The sequence below is a fragment of the Plectropomus leopardus genome, chromosome 5, assembly GCF_008729295.1.
Source record: "Plectropomus leopardus isolate mb chromosome 5, YSFRI_Pleo_2.0, whole genome shotgun sequence".
NCBI classification, from domain to species: domain Eukaryota; kingdom Metazoa; phylum Chordata; class Actinopteri; order Perciformes; family Serranidae; genus Plectropomus; species Plectropomus leopardus.
The window spans coordinates 14,205,965-14,224,901 of NC_056467.1; the positions used below are offsets into that span (position 1 = coordinate 14,205,965).

Genomic DNA, 18,937 nt, shown 5'->3' on the forward strand with positions numbered 1-18,937 from the left:
TCGATTTTTAACTGCCTTGCGATGAAGACCTGATTAGAATTTGGAGGCCGAAGCTCAACAGTCATGGTCTGTCTGACCTAACAAAACATACTTTTGGCCATAACTCAATAATTTATATGCCAATTATGACAGAATTACACACAACTGTGTACTGGATATGAGGATAAAGTGACAACATTTAACTTCCAAAAGTTCAAAGGTCAGTGTTCTGCAAAAGCACTTTTCTGGTCATTAATTAACATCAGATGTCAGGACCAGAAGGGGAGACATTTGCTCAGATTCTGAATTGGTGACACTGACATTGGGTACCCACATTGAAACTGTGCTGACTATATAGATCTTGAGTTAAAGATGTGTGTCAAGCATCCATGTTTTCACAGACATTGATGTAAGCTGTAAGTGCAACTTAAGAAGTTAACAAAGGCATAACATTGCAAGGCTGTAATTCTAGTTTCAGTAGTTGTAATGGTTTTTTTTTCAGAAAATATTTGAAAGCTGCTAGGGTACACTTTACAGTCCAGAGTTAAGATTTGCACGCAAAGAGTTTCACAGGTAAAGAATGAGAAGTTCTCGCTCATGGTACTATACTATGGTTTAATTTAGATTAAATGGATGTTAAACAAAGAAAAAGAAGACATAACATAAGGACAGCCTAATCTCTAAAACAAAGCAAGTTGACTGTGTGTGTGTGTGTGTGTGTGTGTGTGTGTGTGAAAGATAAGCTGCAGCTGACAGACAGACACAGTCAGCCTTGTAGGAATGATTGGTTCAAACAAATACCCCTCCTCTCTCTGACCTTCTCTCTTTTATGATTGATCTGCCTTTCCTTATATCTCTCTCGCTTCACTTTTTAACCTTAATCTTAATTCTGCTCACTCTTGTTTATCTTGCAGTATGTTTCTTATTCAATCTTTTCATCTCCATGGGGACTGAGAGAAGGTTACTTTGTTTTGTTAAATCTCTCCTGTAGAATAAATTAGTCAGTGATGGACTGATGGATGGACAGACACACAGATGGACAGAAGGACAAGTGACTGACTGGTTGGTGGCATGTGGGATGTGACTGGCTGACTGTGCAAGGGAGACTGCTGTGTAATAATAACAGCACAGGAAGGGTTGCTACAGCAACCGCTGGGACAGGAAACAGCCTTGAGAGGTATAGAAAAGGACTTGAATAAAAAGAATAATATTCCTTTCAGACTGTAACCTCATTTTTATTATATGGATTATTGTCATCATCTTTTTAACCATGAGGCTAATTCTGCATCCATGCACATGGGAGTTAGAGTAATAACCTGTTCCTGATATATCAAGCATGGCAATTAATCACAGAAACAAATATGGATGTCTCATATTAACCAAACTTAATTGTTTAACATAATTAAACCCAAATTTCATGGATGCTGTCCAAGATTGTCATTGCACAATGTGTTCAGCCATGCCACAGCGCTGGTCCAACACTTAAGCCCAGACTGTGATTTTTACTTTTGTGTGGCTAGCCATGAAATTGTGCACAGACAGTCAAGATCCTCAGAGGATAAAGCTTTCTGACTTTGTTATCCCCTGACTTTTCCCTTTCCCATTTTTGATAGTTACGCATGGTGCTCAGAGGATTAATCATAAAATCTTGAGTGCTCTCTTAAAGGCCCAGTGTGTAGGATTTATGGGGATATTGTGTCAGAAATTGAATATAATATAATAAGCATGTTTATTTAGTGTATATCACCTGTAAACAAGAATTGTGTTTTCGTCACCTGGAATGAGCTGTTTATATCTACATTAGGGAGCGGGTCCTTGTCCGTGGAGATTACCATGTTGCAACACCATGTTTCTACTGTAGCATAGAACAGACAAACCAAAACCACAGGGCCATTCGCCAGTAGTCTGCTGATGTGAATGCACTCAATTCGACAAAATGGTAATGTGTCCAACCTCCATTATCCATCTGAGACATCCAATCGCTGCCCATGTCTGACTTTTCCACGATATAAAACAAAGTGACGATTCAGACTGATTATCAGGCTACATAAACATTTCTAATTCTATCACTAAAAACAGTACATTTCCAGCAAACCTTAAAATTGGAATAATGTAAGGAGCAGTTTCAGGGTGAAAGCAAAATAAGTTCCCTTGCTTTAGCCAGCCAGCCACAGTAAGTATTTGCGAGATGAGCAGCGTGGAAGAAGAGAGACCCTTGCAGTCTGAACTCCCTTCAAATGTCTCTGGCTAGATATGAGCCTGCTGCATTCAAAAAAGCGGGCTTGGACAGGCAGTGGTCCTCAACTGAAAACCGCTCAATTGAATTCAGTTTTTTTTTTACTCAATAGTCCCTCTATTTGGACTTTTGTAAACAGAATGTCAAGCTAACTATGATAAGTGGATTTAATACCAAACATTTTTGTTTAATGTTAACTTAAATAATGTCCACAAAACCAATAACACAATTCTGCTGAATATATTTTCTCTAATACATTATTTAAATTCTGTATGGCTACAGAATCATTTATTACAGTGTACAGGTGCTGACTCACAGGATCAGAGCATTGGAAAAGTGCTGCTGCAAGCTGGAAGAGGAAAACAGTGTCTGTGGAAGACTAAATTTGACTGGCGCAATTATACGACCTCTCCTTAATTTGCCACTGATACATTGGTCTTAAAGGCAAATCTGCGGTTTCCATGGTGACCTGTGTGCTCCGTGTTGTGTGTGAGGATGCATCCGACAGCAGCAAAACAGCGCAACAACCTCATTGTTCTGAATCCAGACTCCCTCTTCCTCTTGCTCTTCCTCTTGTTCATATGTAGATACTTCTGTCCCAGGTTTTTCCTTTATCTCTCTTTCCAGTGTGAGGTATCCACCGACACACATTTCCTATTACCGTCTCCAGGTGATCAAACAAGCAGTTGTCTTATATAATATCAAACAAATATCTGATAAAAGCATTTTTTGGCGAGAAAAAATCAAAGCAGTGGAGGCAGAAATGCTAGAAACACTTTATTTATCGAGACCAACTAGCTGATATTTTTAATAAAACAACAGAGAAAGACACAATAAATTATTTAAGTGAAGCATACAGTTTTGTCATGAATATTTATCTAAATACAGCAAAGCAGGTGTTTGCTAAAATGAACAACTTCTCTCTTAGTCGAAAATATGACTCTGGACCAAATCTTGTTCAAAGCATGATCTGAAATGTGTCCAGATTGTGGTTTTGATGCTCTGAAGGCATATTCACATGGGACTAGTATTACCTGGGGACGTTGTGTGATTTTGAAATACCCCCCACGTCTGTGTTTCGTGCAGTGCATTTGCACGGGATAAGCAAGCTGAATTCTACTTGAATTTACTGATATTATCCCTCTGATATGGTGCACACGGTCATTTGTATTCCACTCCACAGGACACAAATACTACACAGCACTACTTGCAGAGATGTACACTATTAACCTTTTTTTTTCTTTTAAATGTGGGTTAGCCAAACAGAAACAATTCTGCCACACATTGTCACATGTTATCTATCTCATCATCTTTTAGGATTTTGCTCTTTTGAAAGATTCGAACTTGCTTTTCTGCGAATGGATCTTCATGCTGTGCAGCAAAATGAGCCTCATGCACCCAGAATGCCGTCAATACAGCTTCTATAGTTCTCAACTGGTATGCACATTTGCACAGGTCTTTTATTATCACACGACCGCTGTGGTTGGTGAAATCGATGGTGTTTTACTTCACAAAATATGATAATGGCAGATTTGAACATGATATGCCTGTTTTCAAAATTCATGTTTTTTCTGTGGTCTAGGACAGTCCAAAAATATTAATATGCATGAATAACTCTCTCCTAAATAGAAGAAATCAAATTTGTGACATCATGGAGTGTAAAGTTTGGAGCTGCTCCACAGACGGTGAATTAGGAAAGAAGTTATAAATGACACTGAAAACATCCAGGGGAATGTTCTGAGTATATGTGTACATTTTCTGTTTTGGAACTAAAAACACTACAATAAAAAATTTCATTTGGGTATAAAAAAAGAAAAACATTATTTGAGTCCAAAAACTCAGACTCCTATTATTGTCTAAGGAGCAGCTCCAGACTTTTATACCCTATGACAGATGTTTGAGACTAATGTTTTCTGGCTTCGAGAGAGAGTTGCTCATGTTTACAAGTATTTCCTAAACCGTGGAAATTATTTGTTGGGATTCTTAATTTAGGTGGTCTTCCCTTTTAGATCACAGATGACTTAAGTGACTCAAATTACCAGAGGTCCCCAGGTAATACCAGTCCCGTGTTAATAGGGCTCTAGCTGATGTAAAAAAAAACAAAAAAAAAAATGTTTGACATTGAAACACATGTGGTTCTATTGTAAAAAAAAAATAGGGAGGAGAAAACAAGCCACTTTTTGTAGCACACAACAATGGAATGTGCCGATAACGCCAGAGAACTGGCAGACACAGAACACATGCGTGCGCGCACACACACACACACACACACACACACACACACACACACCTCACATACAGTTAAAAATACAAGAATTTCAGCAGATTTTAAAAAACTTCTTGCTGGAGTAACAATAAATTTTCAAATGGAGCATCATAGTAAATGGTACTTTAACTAATCATCATCTCGGAACAGAAAATATAACCGCGAGATTTAGGTTTATCTTTGTATTTTAAAATGCACAGGAATCCAGGCAAATTTTGTAGGAAGAACAGAAGACAAAAGAAAAGTGGGGCTGTGCCCAAAAACAACTGCATGTGTCTGTGTGTTCACATGTGTGTGTCTGGACTAAATTACTAGGAATATGACTAGCACACAACCTGACACACTTTTGGAGCATTTAAGAGTGTTTTGTACTCCACACCTGCCAAATTAAACCCGTGACATACAGTACACACATGCACACAAAAGCGCCGCCGGCACACAGCTGATCGGGTTTCACTGTGACCACGGAATCGTCTCAGTGTCCGGTTATTCCTTTTCTTTTGTCCGTCTTTAGAACAAAAGTAGTGCGTAAAATCCCATTTTCTGTGTAAATCGGGCCTGTAAGCGGGCCTGAGCGTGTGACACAAGGGAGGTGATGATGGAGAGATGACTGATGATTTATTCCTCACAGCTGGGTCATGTGTTTGGAAATGATAAGCACTTTGAATTCTGTTGCTGTGATACTCTATAGCTACCTACAGACATGCACGCACACACACACACACACACATGCACGTTTGCACACACAGTCACATGCCGACCATTCCCATGCTTGTGTCGGATGCCAGCTCTCACAGACTGTTGGTAACCCTCCACCCCTTAAACAAAAGGACCTCTTCCTGAGCTGTTACAGGGAGACTGGCACTTGCGCACACACACACACACACACACACACACACACACACACACACACACACACACACACACACACACACACAGTATCAGTTGTATTTTCAGCAGAGACTAAGAACATGACTCTAATTCCCACATGTCTCATATTCACTGTAGTGCTGCTGCATTGGGTCAGATTGTGATACATGTGAGCATCTTCAGGAGGAATAAAAGCAGCGTAACAAAAAAAAAAATCTGGCACGCCAAATACATAACGTGCTGATTGAACCCACTGAAGAAGCTGCAATCTTTCATGTGTTGTGCCTCAGAAGTGGCTCCTCTCTCATCTTTCATCCACGAGTGCTGGTAATCTACAAATAGGCGGCTCGATTTTCCCTCCTCTGCCTGCCGCCTCTCCTAAACAACTCTCTTTCCTCTTATGTATTCAGGGTCTGAGGTTTGTGGTTTTATCCGTGTTAGCAGAATTCCAGTTAGCAGTTGGAATGCCAGGAACATTTGGAAAACTGTGCAGCAGCCTGATCTGTCATCTCCTTTGATGTGTTTAAGAGTGAGCCATAAAGGGAGAGTGCGTGTGTTTTAGAAAGAGAGAGCGATGGATCCAAGGACAAAATAGTCCTGTTTTTGTCCTTTTTCCCAACAAGACAATATTCCTACTAAGCTGTTTACATGGATAATAGAGAATGAATTTTCCACTAACACTCCGGTTTACATGCAATCATGCATAATCCAATTAACGTGCCCCAACACGTCGTTTATCACGTAAAAATATGGAGTAGCAGAACAGCTGGCTGCAGTCACTTGTCATTTTGCTTCTATGCTTAAAAATAGGATTTTATCAGTTTCCTGAAAACTTGTTGGACTCCCTCTTTCCTTCCTTCACCTTCTTGTAAAGGTCAGTGTTGCTATATTTGTGTAACCCCAAAACCTGCTGATATCCAAATCTTTCATTTAGTTTTGAAGCATGAGTATTTTTTTTTACTCAGACCAGATATGTGTGATTTTCTTTTGCATGCATCTCTACCCCACAGCTTTGTAAACTGTTGGTGGTTTGTGTACAATGTATCCATGACAACACACAGAGCTGACCGTAAAAAGGCAACAGGCCATGAGTCGCAAACTGCAGTAAAAACCCCCGTTGTGAATCATTTTCCAAATTGGCTGTATACATGCCAATATAATGCCCCCAAATAATACCAGCATATCCCAAGTTTTGATGGGAAAATGCAGAAGTCGTAAAATGGCCTAGTTTGGAAAATTTTAATGGAATATGTTGTTTGTATGACCCTTCAACGAATTCAGAATATTGTCATATTGGGAGTAATAGGTGTATATTAGTCTGCATGTAACCATAGCCAGTGAAGAAGAAAGAAAAAGAAGGTATGGATAGATGACAGACACATGGAAGTGTGAATATGTAGGAAAAGGAATGTGTGCAAAATAAAGAAAGGCTTCACTAAAAAATAGAGCAGTGAGGAATTCAGTATAAATAACTTCACTTTTTGTCTTTAGGTAGGAGGGGAGCCTAGAGCGAATGTGTGTGTAAGTGCTTTGGTGTGCAATTCAGATCTGGAGGGTTGTGGTTAGCCTAATTTCACATCAAGATAAAGCGTTATTTTGGTTTACACTTCCAACCCCTTTCCCTCCCTCCTTCTGTCTCACACTCACTAATCTCAGCATGCTTCTGGCAGAAGAAGCTCCTGAAGTTTCAACAAACACTCTTTATATAACACAAGGAAACGCACATACATACACATGAAATATATGAAAAAATGTTTACACAGCGTTTGAAATCAATTGAATTTCAATTCCATTAAGTCTCATCCATTAAAGTCCTTGAGTTTGATATTGGTGGGTTTTTTTCATCCTATGATGATTTTTCATATTACAAAAAAACTTATATTTTTAGTTTTGGGTGAAAAACACCTTGATTCGAACACATCTAAACAAAATTCAGACTCCATGTTGCGAGAAAAGTTCAATAACAAATGTGTTTTGCTGGAAACATTTACAAGTTTGGCCTGTGTACAGGGGAAGAAAAAAAGATGTTTAATTTGCAGGAGGAAATGTCACTGTGTGTGATGCAAGCTGTCAAATTGTTGCCTTCTACTTTGCTGTGTGTGTCTGCGTTGCTGTAATTATATGAAGTCCGTAGCAAAATAGCTTTAAAAAAAAAACTTGTCCAACAGTTCCAGATGCGTGTGCCAGTTTGGGTGTCTCAGCGAGGGGGCTGGGAGGGACACGCACACTCACACTTTTCGTGGTGTGTGAGGAAGATCTCATCGATGACCCAGCGCACCCGCGGCCTTCGATGGCGCTGATGCAGAGTAACCTCTGGGGCATACTTCAGCACCTAAAGCAGTCAGAGAATGTGAGGGTGAGATCATTGATTCACTTTTGCCAGGATTGTTGGCAGGTGTTAGGGCTGGACAATATGGAGAAACTCAATTATCACAATATTTGTGACCAAATACCTTGGTATCAATACTGCGGCAAAATTTTGGTGCTTTCACAAAATATTTACACAATTTGATTTTTCATAAATATCATCATCAGGATTGTGCATATAATGACAAAAAATATTGGAACAGCTAGAACAGTCTGGTAAGGTCACAAAATTACATCACTTTACTGTGCTGCAGTCTTTGAAACTTGTATTACAATCATACAATCTGTATAAGTAAATGCAATGTGATTTTTTTTTTTTTTTTTGCATATCATGCAGCCCTTTTATACAGCCAAAGAAAAGAATAGTATCCGAGCAATAAATCTGAATTTAACGGCATGCAGTGCAAACGTAGACCAGGAATGCAGTGGTGTACATTCATTTATTTATCCATCCAGTAAATGTTGTCAAGGAAATTAGCGCTGTCCTTGCAAAGATAAAACATCATACAATATCTTAGAAAACACACCATACATTGATGCAGTGTACAAACAGATTGCAGATTGTATTATAGTATGCTGTATCACTACAGCATGTCAAAAGGTTTGCATTTTTTAATTTTTAAACAAAAGTTTGGCCATTATTTACATTGTGGAGTCAATAAAAAGGTTTCAGGGCTCTGTTTACGCAGGAAGTCACTTAAAGTGTAGTGCAATTGATTTTATCGTTAGAATTAGCCAATGTTTCACTATAGCTGGCTTTGTTGCAGATGGCCACATTGTTTGCAGATGCCACTGCTAATGTGAAAATGGAGTGGAGGTACAAATTGTTCTACAAGTGATGTAGTCAATTTGTTCTCCGAAGCTCAGTGAAAGCAAGGCTGCCCATGATTTATGTCAGGACTTCCCGGCACTGAAACAATAGTGTGAGTAATAATGTGTTTCTTTAGAAGTTAAGTCAGTGAAGGAAGCAGTTACAGGTCTAAGACTAGCTGCAAGGAGAGGAGAGAGGGTGGAAATCTTTCACAAACACACCCCTAAAAGCACACGTCGCTACACAATCACTCACTCATGAGAACATGCAAGCAGATTTCTGCACAGTATGTACACAGACAACCTTCTTTTTCACGCTCACATGTGCGGTGACGTACACACACATACACAGAGCACAATTACAACCCAAATCCCACTTTTGTCTAAATTTCCATTGTATGATTTTTGAACAGAGAGAGAGAGAGAGAGAGAGAGACAGAGAGAGAGAGAGAGAGAGAGAGGGAGCCCTGCGGACCATGTTTCAATAATGAAGCTATACGAGAACAAAGACACAAAGAGATGGAGGGAAGAGTGAGAAAAGAATGAATGACAGGCTTAAAGAACAAGAATGGTGCATTGCAAAGGGATAAATTGAAAATGGGAATTGGGAAGAATGAAAGGATGATGGGAGCCCAGAGAGACAGCAAGAGTGATAGAATGCTAACAATGCACTGGGAGAGATATGGAGAGATTGGCAAGAGAAAGACAGAGTCAGACAGAGAAGTGGATGGAGGAGAGGCGCACGGAGAAAGTGTGAGGCTGTTGGTGCATTGCTGCTTCATTGTTGATGCGGCGCCTGCCTCTGCACACCCAGTATCTCTCTCCGTCTCACTCAATCACTTTCTCTCACCTTTCAGGCATGCACCGAAAATGTGCTGGAAATTTATTTGACATGTTAGTCTCCAGTAGAGATAGGATGATTATCGATACTACTCTTTTTAATTTGGTACAGAAAATAAAGACATGACATGTAAAGCTGTGAAAAAAATTGAAGTTATTTTGTTTTTACCAAAAACTGGGCAACTCAATGATTTGTTTGTATGACATGTGACACTAGCTATTAAAATTTCCTTTTATTTCCACAATCTGACCTGCAGGTTTCTCCCCTGTCCTGTTTAACTTATCATGGAGCTTTTTCTTTGATTGACCCAACTTCCACAAACTGAGTGAACTGCAAGGTTTCTCGACAATATGACCTCTCATGTGAATCATAAGTTTCTTTTGAGTGAAAAAACATAACTATAGTCCTTGTTAATTAACGTTTATTGTTATTAGGGCAGCTTAAACTTTTTTCTCAGCATACCTCTCAGTAGTTATCTATCATACCTAAAGAGCTATAACACACATTTTCAGTTTGATATGTACACTCAAAGAGACAGTGTTACAACTGTCCCCAGTCTCCCCTTCTGTTTGTTCCTCAAAGCAGCGCAGCTCGCAGAGGTGGAGCAACAATATTGTCAGTCCTGATACTTTTATTATTTTTATTTATCAGTACAACACCTGATGCCCACGCTCTTCAGACTGGAGGAAATTTCTCAGAGGAAAATTAAAGTTTACTGGAGTGTAGTAAGTGGAGAATTTTACTTTATTCCTCTTCGTCCACTCTGTGATGTGGACAGTCAGGGACTGTGACAGTGCCGCGATGGACAACTGCAGTCATTGCATTTAAAAAACATTAATAAAGATGTGGAATGATTATACTGCTTTAGTTTTTGACGAAATTGACCATTTTAAGTGGTGGCGGCCTGGAAATCGGCGATGGTGGCTGCCACTAAAATTAATGTGCAGGAAAAACCCTTCATTAGCAGCTTTGCTAATGCTGCACAGACGCCGCACAGACGCTGCTAAGACGCCGCACAAACGCTGCATAGACGCCGCACAGACGCTGCACAGACTCATATGCTGAACTTTTGCACTCTTTGACACAAAGTGCATTAAGCTGCACCGTTGTGGCTTTTAGAAAAGTGAGCCCACACTCTCAAAGGCTCAGCCTTATCCGTAGTTCGCCTTACAACTATTACGAGCAGAGCAGTCAGCCGCGGCACAACCATAAATAATAGTAATAATACATTGTATTTACATAGTGCTTTTCTGGAACTTCGTCGCTTTACATACAAAAAACAACAAAAACAAAAAAAAACCCCATCATACGTCATCCCCTGATGCCAGCAGCTTCGTCATCATGAGGGGCAGGTTGCCAGGTATGTTAGAATGAGTGAATGTTACAGTTTATGTCGAATACCGATTCCAGCACTGTTTGTCACGGAGCTTATTGGTACTTGAGTACCAACCCATTCACATACCGGTACCAGTTAATAATGGCTCTCTGTACTTGGTACGGAGTTTGAATTAGCCCTTATGTCACTTTTTCATAATACTTCCATCACACCTCAAGGCTAGACTGTAAATGCAACTCCTAGCAATTACATTTGTATTCAACTAATTTGAAACAGCAAATATGTTTAAATGCAGAGGGAATTTAGGGGCCGAAACAGGAAATGAGAGGACCTTCTTGATCTTTTGGAGCCAAAAGTAACTATTTGGGTGTGAGGCTGGCCCTGTGGAGGAGCAAAGGGTGGATCTGATTAGCGGACAACTTGTCACTCAAAGTGCCCTCCTCTCAATTATGCAAAACTTTTAATTTTAATATTACTTACTCAATACCAATTTGTTAAGACCCTGCTGACCTGTAATGAACAGAGACATTATATATAGACCTGTACAGTTTTGCATTTTTAAACCAGGCTGTAAACATGTATTTCTGATGTAAAGTTGGGGATTTTAACATGGGGGTCTCTGGGGATTGACCATAGACTGTAAAAATAATGAACATAACTGCTGTTTGAAGCCTTGATTTCAGCATTTCAGCCATTGCCATTTTTGTGGCCAGAAGTGGTCATATCTTAACATGAAGGTCTATGGGGATTTATTTGGTGTTGGCTTCATTTTTTTCATCCTAGGAGTTTGCAGCTTGATAGCGATTACACAGTCTTTCCCATTAATGACCAAGACGATGGCAGGCCGCCATAGTCTAATTTGTCCCGCCATCGTCTCAGAGGAGTTAAACTGTTAATTAGGAGCGGTATTAAAATATATACACCATTGGGTTATTTATAGTGCAGTAGAAGCAGAGAGCAGCAGCACAACGCCAGGCGCATTAAAAGTGAAACTAAACCGGTCATTTTGCTGGGCCTAAAACTCTCTATCACTTGCAAAAGTCGCAAATTGATCTAATCAGCTGTGTATGTATCAACACATCAATTAGATCCGTCGTCTGATACCACCACACATACACTGGAAATCTGTGGGAACAACTAGATTACAGCATCATTTTTATACAGATTTTTTTTATTAACATTTAACCAAAATTACAATCTTTCCTGACTCAGTACATAAATTGAATGTTTCAGGTATTCAAAGAAACATTATCTCTGAACTTAATCTAAGCATTGATTATGTTGTCAACTCAATGAAATTATGAAAGCAATTTTATTATATAGAGATGTAATTTCTAGGATGTAGGGTTGAGAATGCAGAGAGATATTAAATGCGATCTTCCAAAAGCACTAAATGTATGAACCATTTGTCATTTTAATTATCCCTTTTGTGCAGAAGGAAAAATACAGTTTATTATGTGTAAAGCAGAATATACTGAGATTCTTGTAATGTCAGATCAGATAAATAGGTTTGTTTTCCCCTCTTGTGGTGCAGGATGAAAGAGGGAAGAAAAGGCCTGGAAAGTAACTCAGTAATCATCACGCACCCTAAACTTCCAGGCCAGAGCTTGCAGGATAAATATCTACCAACTGCTTTACATAACGCATGTCAGCAAATACAATTTAGCAAAGGTCACAACCTAACATCTATAGTCTTTAATTTTTACCTGCATTTCTGCATGGTTGGATGTCTTACACTGTGCCCCTTCTACTAAGCTCACAATAGTTAATTAAGACTTCACTGAGGTAAAGGTCTTTCGCTCTTCATGTCATTACTTTCAGTCTTGCTGATGCTCAGATGCTGCCTACTTTGACGCACTGGATCTCAAATATAACATGAGCCATGACAGAGAAAGTCTGCATTTTTAAAGCACATGCAATAGTGTAGTTTGTGTGTGTGGGTGTGTGGGTGTGTGTGTCTCTACCTCATGTAGTTTGAGTGTCGTCTTAGAGGCCTGACAAGTGCAGCCACTGTTCCAGTTCTCAGTTCCGCAGCCACAGTTGCCTCCACAGCGTTTGACGAGCAGACATCGAGGGAAGAACACGGCGTTGGTGGCCCTCAGTTCCTCCCGCAGGTTCACAGAGTAGTTGCGAGGTGTACAGCTGTATCGCTTCACGTCGTCATAGAGACGATTCAGATCAACTGGACAGTGAATGACAAAAAGAGAGAAGATAACTTGTTACAGTTGTAATATCCTGTTTGCTTTGGTGGTTTCTGGACTGCACTGGAAAAAGGTTGAGAGAGACAAAAATATTTGTTGTTTCTTGTCTATTGCTTCATATCGTTTTTATCACAAATGTGTGACATGCTGGAGACAGAGAAGGAGGCAAAGGAAGGAGGCAAAGTAGCTGTAAATCACACTAAAAATATGCTCAGCATTGATTGAATGGAAACGTTTGAAAGGTGGAAAGGGACCATTAGATATGAATACAATTGCAACAACAATAGACTGTGGAGGAACTGATGGAGAGATGAGTGGGAGACAGACACACAATGATGCAGAAAGAGAGAGCACAGGCCAGAAGAGGAGGCAGGGGCCAATAATTGATTGTAAATTGAATGTATTGACTGCAGTCTTTCATCGTGTCATCACTTTGGAGAAAATCACCTTGTCTGTGCACACTGGAGCTTTTGTTCATTGGCTTCTTGCAGTGGTTCAATACTAATTTCAAGAGAACCGAAAGGATTATGGGATGAGAACTAAGGAAATAAAGTACTGGTCCACAGGAGGAGCTCCAGAACCAGGAGCTTGATTAAAATATGTCTGTATTTCTATACGTTTAACTAGGACTGGCATTAGAGACTGCTGACTGAATAGCAGAAGTGCACATTGTAGCTCAGCACAAAGAGAGCCTGAGGCCAAAGGGCAGCAGCTGAGCATTGATTTGAGGCAGTTGAGTGTTTGTAAAGCAAATACCTATTCGTGCTTAAGGAGAAAACAATAATCTCAAGCACCTGTGTGGGTTTTCTAGCATGAGGGACACATGTCAGAGTGAGGGAGACCAAGAGTGAGTCTTATATGCAATGCAGTTGGAGCATGTTGCTCATATTCTGCTGTCCGAGAAACCACAGAGGATTTGAAAGACATGAAACAAAAAAATTGAATGAAAAAAAACAACAATCAGCTGCAGACTGACTGCTCTCCTCACTGAGATCATCAGAGGGATAATCATTGCCACACTGTCCATACTATGGATGGCACTTACACATGGCCATTAAACTAGTCATTTTGCTTTACTTTAAAGGAGCTCTATGAAACATTTGGAGCATTCCTATAGCCCCTTTACCATTACACAAAACCCCCCACAAACACTCGCTAACAGCAGAATCGGAGACTGAATAGACTTCATTGTCATTATTCATTAAATAACAAATTTTTCCGTGGCATCTCCGCAAGGATCAGCAACTTAATTCAAAAAATGCTTTTTAATGAAATGGTAAAGATAACAATCAACATTCACACCCACATCAAATGTCTTTGTAGTAGTCAGGTATTTATCAACTTTGGCTCTGATCAGCAGTAATGGGAATCGGGAATGCAGCACCCCGGTGTTCGCCCCTTTACTGGCTCAATACATTGATGCGCAAAATACAAAATACCACCCATGTCCTCCCAAGCAGCACTCAAACATTATTCCAAATTAGTCTGCACTGAGTTTGAAATAGAGTTTGAGACTGAAGTAAGAAATATAAAAAGAACCATTGTAACATTGTCACTGGCCTCCATGCTGCTTTTTACTGTTTACTTACCTGTTTTCCAGCCTGTCGGTGATGTAGAACGTGACACTAGTAAAATAATAAAAAAAGTAAGGCATACTCATCTGCTGCAGAGCCCTGTACGCTGCTCAAAGGAGCCTATAGCTTATTTTTTAGCATGTTTTCCTGTATTAAAAAAACTGTGTACATGTGCTAATTTGGGTTAAAAAGGGGAAAATGATTGAAGTCCTGGGAAGTATTTTCTGCACACAGTTCTCAACAAGTGGGACACTGAGCTGGCACCTGGGAGCTAACAGTGCTGACTCGAGAAACAGTGCTAAACAAGGGCAGCCACTCTGGCAGAGCTAACACTGGTAACCTGGGTGGAAAGCAGTGTGTTGGTGCGGTGCTTTAGCAACAACTCCATCCTCATATCTATGGTAATGCCGTATTAGCATTAGCAGAGCAATGGCCATAAGCAAGCCAGAGGGATACGCACACAGGGACTCACATGCGCTAACATGCACATGTAGTCAGACCATCTACCACAACAAGCCAACAGCCAATGAATGAATGAATAAATTAATTGTATATTGATGCTCTTAATGTTATATACAACTCCTTTACACTCAAAAAAACATAGACGTTTTAAAACCTAAAATCTCAGTAGAGTGAGTTGAATTTACTTGTGCAGTTCAGTTTCAATTCATAAAAAGAATAAGTTTGGCAATTTACCAATGGAGCCATTTAAAGCTTTATATATGTATGCCCTCGTCTTTCCCCCATAATAGCTGCCTGTAACTATCAGTAGCCACTTTGATAACAAAATGCCTCCCCGTTTCTGAAGTGGGAAACCTGGAAAAACATGACTATTCAATCGTGACTTGTGTATAAATTCCAATAATGAGGCACCATTTATGTGAAAACACACACCATTGTTTTGCACACAGCAGTTGTTCTTTTACAACGTGGAGGAAAAATAGGTATTTCAGAAGCCTATTTATTCTGTAAATAGACTGTGTAGACTGCCCTTAGAGGAGCCCTCTGCACTGCGGATGGGAAGGCAAGGCCTCACTCAAAGCAGCTTGATTGACATCATTACACAGTACCAAAGCAGGTGTGTGCCACATTATGTATGTCACAGTCAACTGGATTAGTTTGGATATTTAAGAAAACGCAACATTATATTTGAGGATTGTGTGGCAAGATCCATCAGTCAATGTGAGCTGTTGCATACTTAGCTCTTAATCACATGTTTTTCTATTCATGTATGGCATAATAAGCAGATCCGAGTCAAGCTATTTGTGCTCTCTGCTTTTATTTATTTGCTACATTAATAAAAAAAAGTAAAATGTTAAAGACATATAATGTACTATTTTCCTGAAAACAAATAAACAAAAAAAGATAAATATACTTTAACAGAGGAACCCCCCCCCAAAAAAACCCCAAAAAACAAAAAAAAAACAAGAACAACAAACAAAAAAAAAAAAAAGAAAATACAGAAAATGCAAATATAGTATGGCAAAAAGGCCAAATGAGATTCACTGTTTTTACAAACATGTAATTTAATGTTCACCCAATGTTCATAAGAGAGTCTTGAGCACCATGTGAGGACTACAGTCTGGCACTTCACTACCTGCAGAAACCACTTTAGGAGAGGGTGACTTACCAACCTCTTAGCAAAAGCTACAAGACAAGAGCACATTACAGGTGCATTCACCTTTATGGTAGAATGTGATTGTTCTCTCTTGACCAGAAAGAGGCCAAGACGAGTAGGAAGAGCTTGAGGCAGTGATGGTCGACTGAGCCTTTGTAAACTGTTTACTGTTCACCAGTCTGATGCCATTTAGGGCCCTAACCTTGATGACCTCTGCTTACTGCACTGGGTTCCCATAAACCTGGGATTAAAATGACAGCATCAGCAATTACTTTTTAAGTAAAATACCTCGCTTCTCAATTGCAGAACTGTCAGAATGAATGTGTTACTCGATGACCCTGACCCTACCCAAGCACTGTTTACCCTCTGCAGCTTCCTCTGCTTCCAGATACAAATAAAGACAAGATCAAGCATCGTGGAGACCGTCCACTGTTATGAGACAGACAGAAAATAGAAGGTTTGGATATGAGATGGAGTTGGTTATTTTTATTTATTTATTTTTGGAACCTACTGTAAGTAGCACATCGAGCCAATTAGAGTGTGAAATGGGATAAACTTTCTTGAAACAAGTGAAATATTCTTTAAATAAGTTCATTTGCAGTGAAGATGAATTCAGTTTTCTTTCATTACTAGAGCTTTCACCTCATTGAGGTGCAGTTGACTTTTACGACCCGATACAAGGATAGAGGACTTGTCAAGATCGATTGCTGTGGACTACAGCCTCTACTTGGTGAGATTGGCCCACATTGGCTTGTTTTTGAGCTTTGCGGCAACAATAAAAAGCAGTCATTCAATAGAAACTGCCCAGAAATCACGTCCTCCGTATTAGTATACAATGACAGATTTGCTTAATGTGCAATCTGTGAGAGAGAAAGGAAAGTGCATTGAGGTCAAGGGAAGCCTAATGACATTGATAATCAATAAGTAATTGTTTACAAAAAGAAATCTTTGCTGTTGGTGAATCCATTCATAAAACAAAGCATGAGGGAAGCCCAAACAACAATGAAGAGAGAAGAGAAGGGTTATTATCATTTACTTTGGTCATACACATAGAGATTAAGGTAGAAGGTACACCATTTATATTGACAGCATTGATTGTGTTTCCTACTAAGAAGTAAAGGTGCCATTGTTTACAGCATGCATTTTATTTCAGGCCTTGGGTTAGATATAATAGCATATGCAAAAATGCAGCAAATGGAAGCTACTGTATGTTCATCTTTCTGTGTGTGAGGTGCTGTATTTGTGTTTGCATCCTCCTTTAAAATCCCTGCATTTTGTCTTGGAGACACGTGCTGTGTGCACATCGCTGTACAGTTGGCTAAATGAAAAGTGGATTATGTGGATTATGTCTGCATTTGTGTGAGTATTAACAGGTTAAATGAGGACAACAGATTCAAAAAGCGTGTCTGTGTCACGTTTAAAACAGACAACAACGGCCTCATAGGCTTTTTGGAATATGAATAAAAAAGTGTTGAATATAGCTGCAATGGTTTTTTAAGGATATAGCAAATGAGTCTCATTTAAACAGTCCAAATGATGTATAGCATGAGACACTGCACAATTTTTAGTTATTTTTTGTGCATTTACATTAAAGAATTCTGCTTGTACTGATAAATGGACACCATTTTATTTGACCAAATAACAACTGCCTTGACTAACTTACTAATCCATGGTGTAACATGAATATTTAAGTATTCAAGAATTTCACTGCCGAAACATTCGTCTTTTTCATAAAACCATGCTTTCTATTCAGTAAAAAGATGTAAATACTTAAGAGTTTTTAACAGTATGAAAGCTGGCTGATAACAAACAATCTCAAACTGTGGTTAAACGGTGAGCTAAAGTATGTTTCTGAAAACATTTTGGGTGAGGTATTTGCAACGCAGTGACAGAACGCTGCCTAGTTTTAGAGTTTGAGAGAGAGAAGGGTGGGTCTTTCTCTTGATCCACGTCTATACTCTTTGTGCTCGTCCTGGCAGACATACAAAAATGCGTGAGTGCAATCTGTAGTTCAAGAAACAGCCCAAGAGCCAGCGAAAAGCCGCTGGACGACACATTTCATTGGCAGGCTGGATGTGAGCTGAGAGATGAGCAGGGAGATTCAGCCACTGGTTAGATGGAGGGAAGTTTACCACCGTTTATTTACACATACTACCCACATTGCTATGATACAAAGCTGGTTTAGAGGGTATCCTTTGAAGAAGAATGCATCTCATGCTCTACAGTAGGACAATAGTACACACCTAGTGTTCTTCTACACTAAATATCTACACTAAAATCTTTTTTTTTAATCTCTTTTTTGAACAGGTGACAGAGAACCCATCATTTATTTTTTCTTTTTCTTTTTGTGAATTTATTTTCGAGCAAAATAGCCAATTTTGAACTAATGACTGTTTTACAGTTGATGACAGAATTGTGAGGATATCAAAAGTCACTGCAAGTGTCTCTAACATGTATGTTTGTTTTTAGACGGTATTCCAAAGGGTATTAAAGCTTTTTGTAAAGGAGCTGGTACAAAAGCTAGTGAGTTACCTGCTACTGTCTTAGCTCATCCATTCCTATCTCTTCACACCACATGTAGGGGACAACAGGTACAGTTCACTTGGAAGGTTCAGTTATATTGTATGAGTGAGGACAAAGGCACAGGTCATGTGTGAGTGTGTAGGCTTGTCCATTGTATGTGTGTGTGTGCTTGCAAGGCCGAGCTTGTGTGTCTTTAAGGGGAATAAATGTAATCTCAGAAAAGCAATGGTGTGGAACCCTGTCAGCAAGTGTGAAGGAGAAAAGGACGGAGAGCAAGCAAGACTGCGAGAATGTCACTCACACAACCACCAACATG

The 18,937-nt window shown here is 39.5% G+C and overlaps 1 protein-coding gene across 1 annotated transcript in view; it reads right to left on the reverse strand.

Moving 5' to 3' along the window:
- Positions 1-7,036: 7,036 nt before the first annotated feature.
- pdgfd (platelet derived growth factor d) overlaps positions 7,037-18,937 on the reverse strand; it is a 63,415-nt gene continuing 51,514 nt past the window's right edge. The window contains exons 6-7 of the mRNA XM_042487274.1: positions 12,670-12,887; positions 7,037-7,683 (exon numbers count right to left, since the gene is read on the reverse strand). Of these exons, the coding sequence (XP_042343208.1) occupies positions 7,549-7,683; positions 12,670-12,887 (353 nt within the window). The 3' untranslated portion in view covers positions 7,037-7,548. The remainder of the gene's footprint in view (positions 7,684-12,669; positions 12,888-18,937) is intronic.